The 4163-nt window shown below is 41.4% G+C and overlaps 1 protein-coding gene across 1 annotated transcript; it reads left to right on the top strand.

The window, feature by feature from the left end:
- Nucleotides 1-2887, top strand: LOC113229480 (coiled-coil domain-containing protein 130 homolog). The gene is made up of 3 exons (XM_026463079.1): nucleotides 1-327; nucleotides 1462-1722; nucleotides 2126-2887. The coding sequence occupies exons 1-3, from the start codon at nucleotides 16-18 to the stop codon at nucleotides 2675-2677; spliced, it is 1125 nt and encodes a 374-aa protein (XP_026318864.1). The 5' UTR covers nucleotides 1-15; the 3' UTR covers nucleotides 2678-2887.
- The last annotated feature ends 1276 nt before the right edge of the window (nucleotides 2888-4163 follow it).

The following is a 4163-nucleotide window of genomic DNA, read 5'->3' as shown; positions in this document are numbered from 1 at the left end:
TTTCCAGCAACAAAAATGGGAGAACGTAAAGGCCAGAACCTCTATTACCCTCCGGACTACGACCCTAAAGTCGGAGGGTTGAATAAATTTCTCGGAACTCATGCTTTACGCGAAAGAGCACGAAAACTCCACATGGGCATTCTTATAATAAGATTTGAAATGCCCTACAACATCTGGTGTGATGGATGTAACAACCACATCGGCATGGGCGTAAGGTACAATGCAGAGAAAACAAAAGTGGGAATGTATTACAGTACCCCGGTGTATCAGTTTAGAATGAAGTGTCACTTGTGTGATAATCATTTTGAGATCAAGACTGATCCAGGGGTAAGTATGTCTACTTTATTTCTTCATCTACTTGTTCCCGGTTTTTGTCTCCCTGCAACAAACAACAATCAGACGGCTCCATTGGGGGCACTATTAAAACAGAACACAACATATGACAGGAGAAAATTGCTTGGGAAAGTGGCCTAGATTCAGTTGCTGCCCTCCTCAGTTCCTCGTCTATCTTTACAATTGTCTTGGATTACATTTTCTCAGAAAGTATTCGGTATTCTATATAAGTATATATATTGTATAAGAGGCCATGAGAACCATAGTGGCCTAATTCAATGGACAAGCCATAGTGGCCTATCTTACTTAGGCCAATATGGCACCTCAAATTTAGATCACAGACTAAAATCTATAACAATGATTATGCTGCCATCTAGTGAAAATTCGTTGTATCACTTTTTTCTGGTTCTATCAAAATGATCAATTTGAACTGGAAAAAATCATAAACTCAATATTGTAAAAAAATGAGTTAGGCCACTATGGTTCTCATGGCCTCATATATATTCTATACATAGGTGAATACCTACTACTTATAGAATTATAAGTACAAAAAATGTTTGAACTAATTTATTTGAAACAAGCACTAAAATCAAAATTAAATTAAAATCGCAACATTTTTAAGTCCTGACCTTGTACTCTCATCCTCCGTCTGACATCCGTCCAAAACAATTACTGTCAAATAAATAATACTTGACCAAATTAAAAAACGCATGGTGCGAATGAAGCTTCTTACTTGACATTATCTTTTAACTTGGTCAAAAATTACTTATTTGAAAGAAATTGTTTCAGACTGCTGTCTGATGGAGAATAAGAGTAGACCCCTGTTTTCATAGTGTAGCCTTTAGTTCAGCCCAACCTAAACAACTGATGGTTTGCCATTTGCAGGGGAAAAAACCTGTCTTTAGTATTTACAATAAGCAGTGCCTTATTCCAATCCTGTTGAATATTTAAACTCCTTATTCAATCCAGTTGAAGTATAGTGGTAGCTTGCAATATGTCAATAAAAAATCATGTGACTTCATTTCATTTATTACATTTTATTTCTAATGCTATCCTGTGCGCAAAAGAAATATTTTATTTGTGAACAATTTCTCTTCAACATATAAACTTTTATTCATTATATTTCAGAACCTAGACTATGTTATAGTATCAGGTGCAAGAAGGCAAGAAAACCGTTGGGACCCAACAGAAAATGGCCAAGTAGTTCCAGAAACAAAAGAGACGCAGAAAAAACTGTTTGACGATGCCATGTTCCGACTTGAACATAAAACAGGGGATGAAGATAGTGCAAAACAGGACAAACCCAGGTTGGGAAGACTAGTTGGCAGGAACGAGACTGTTTGGAAGGACGATTATGAGGCCAATTGCTCTTTGAGGAGGAATTTTAGAGTAAGTTGATTGAACAATTAAAAAATATTGGAAAATTTCCCACTACAGTGAACTAGCACATGTACAAATTATTCTAAGGGCGATCCTCACCACGAACATGCTCTTGTAATGTAACATTGAAAAGCGAGCGTTACAGGCGGTAAAGGAGGTGAGCTGAGCATACGCTGCACAACACTTGTAACATTCGGTAGTCTCCTTCACCCCATGGACCCATAATACTCACTACTGGGGTACTGGAAGTCTTTTAATATTGTTGATTGTGTCTCCCTTATACCAATTATAAGGTACATCAGTAAAATTATGCTTAGGATAAATTTTTTGTGTATGTCTGGTATTGAAGTATCAAGATTTTGGTTCATTTTCTTAATTTTGTGATTTGTATTTTTTTTTTTTCAATCCACAGAAGAGAAGAAAAGAATTAGAGGAAACTTCAATGAATGATAGTTTGCTGCTAGCAAAATCATCACTCGACATTAACCTTCTCCCGGAGTCACAAGAGGACCGCAATATGGCATCTCTTCTATCTCTCCGTCCTTCCCGCAGCATAGAAGAAAAACAAAACTACACTCGAAATAAAATCCTCAACAGCCCAGCCCTACCAAGTTCCAGCGGCCTTTTAACGAGTTTCGGAGGTCTTAAAAAAGAGGATTCGTTAAGCAAAACTACTCCATTAAGTAGAAATTCCCTAGGTATCATGATTAAGAAACCAAAATTAGATACCATAAGCAAAAATGTTGAAGTTGACCAAGAAATTAAAGTGAAACATTCTAATTTAAATTCAGATGATTTGCAGTCTATAGATGTAAAAGTACATAGTGAATGTATGAGGAAAGATAATGTAATTGAAAACAATGTCTGTAAAGATGATAACTTGTTTGAACTCAAATGTGATAGATATGATAAAGTATTGTCTTTGGTCTGTGATTATGGCTCAAGTGGTGAGAGTTCTGAATAAATGTATTGTTTCCTACTTTATCTTATTGACATATTTCTAAAGTCCAAGCTTCAAGTTATAGTTTAACAGATGTTGACCATACATTGTATACCTATTTCGTTCTAATGTGCTTACGAGTATGCTACTACAATTATAACTTTACCTTAAAGTTTCAACAAAGGTTTGATATTTTAAGTGATGTTCTACAAGATTTGTTTTTCAATGTTATGTATCTATTGTTATGTAGCTACGATTTTAGGATAAGTATGTATGTAATGGGGTGTAAGGTTGTTCCACCTCCAAGTGTGCAAAGTACTTAAGCGGTCTGTGATAATACGTTGTCACAGAACGCCCAAGGACGGAGCCGGTACACCCTGGGGCCAACACTGACAACTCTCAGCTTCAGTCTCAGTTTTATCAGTGAGGGCGCGAAGAGATCAACGCGGCCCGGCCATGTGTTACCGGGGGTGGACCATGGCCAATGGGCGGTCTTAATTCACACCCTCCTGCGTTCATGCCTACGCAGTCGAGCGCCGTACGCATGGATGAAGGAGTCCTGGGGGGTTGAGCCGGAGCGGGGGAAGGAAACCCCGTAGGCAACACGCCCTCTTTGGTCCGGATTTCAGGCTAAACGGTAGCTTTGTGACTAGCCATCACAGAGAAATGGCATCGTGTCCCGTCAGAGGGCCACAGGCAAGGTGAGGTGGGGACGGACTCGGCCATGCTGACGGGGTAAGGATGTGTGGAACACCTGGCGGGCTAAGATCGAGTCAGCCAGCTGCACATTACGAGCCCTTGATGTCGCGCAGTGAGCTCCTAACCATTGCACCTATATCCTCTTGGTAATCCTGGTGTCCCGAATGGGACATCCCCAAAGGTGCGGGCTCCGTGGCGGGTGGGAAGCCAAGAGGATGAATAAACATTATTAAGTGATGGATACCAATAGATCGCTTCAAAAAAAATCGGCGGTACTGGCGGGGAAACCCAAAAGTGCCCCAACAAACACCCAAACACCCACATACACACTGCGCCCTACGGTGAGTGGAAGGCCAAAGGGGAAACCCAATGGCCAACCACGCATCGATGCTGGTGCTAGTACTACCTCAAATACGAAACAAGCGGACGTGGCCCGGACTAAAGGTTATGCGGCCCCCGCCCACATATCTAGTTCTACGTTGCAGAACCCCACAAACGTAGCCCTCGATGCCGCGTGGACTCTGGTGAGCCGTAAGCCTAGAACCACAGCACCCATCCATATGGAAGGACGAAGTGGCTCTTGCGTGGCTCCAACTCCCAACGGGAGCAGAGGACGCCCAGCTCGAAAGAACAAAAAAAGACGCCTTAGGGATGAGAAGTTGAAGAAGACAGAACAGGCAACTACGAACCACCCCCAGAAGGTGATAGAGGTGACACCTCCAGGAGATGGCAGAAATGGTTCCGGGATCGCAGCAGTACAGCTTTCTGGACCAAATGCACACCATTCCGGTGGTATTCTGCCCCCTCCTAG

Source organism: Hyposmocoma kahamanoa, unplaced genomic scaffold (assembly GCF_003589595.1).
Source record: "Hyposmocoma kahamanoa isolate Upper Pololo Valley unplaced genomic scaffold, ASM358959v1 62, whole genome shotgun sequence".
NCBI classification, from domain to species: Eukaryota; Metazoa; Arthropoda; class Insecta; order Lepidoptera; family Cosmopterigidae; genus Hyposmocoma; species Hyposmocoma kahamanoa.
The sequence above is the reverse complement of the archived record's forward strand: the minus strand, read 5'-3'. Positions and strand labels throughout refer to the sequence as shown.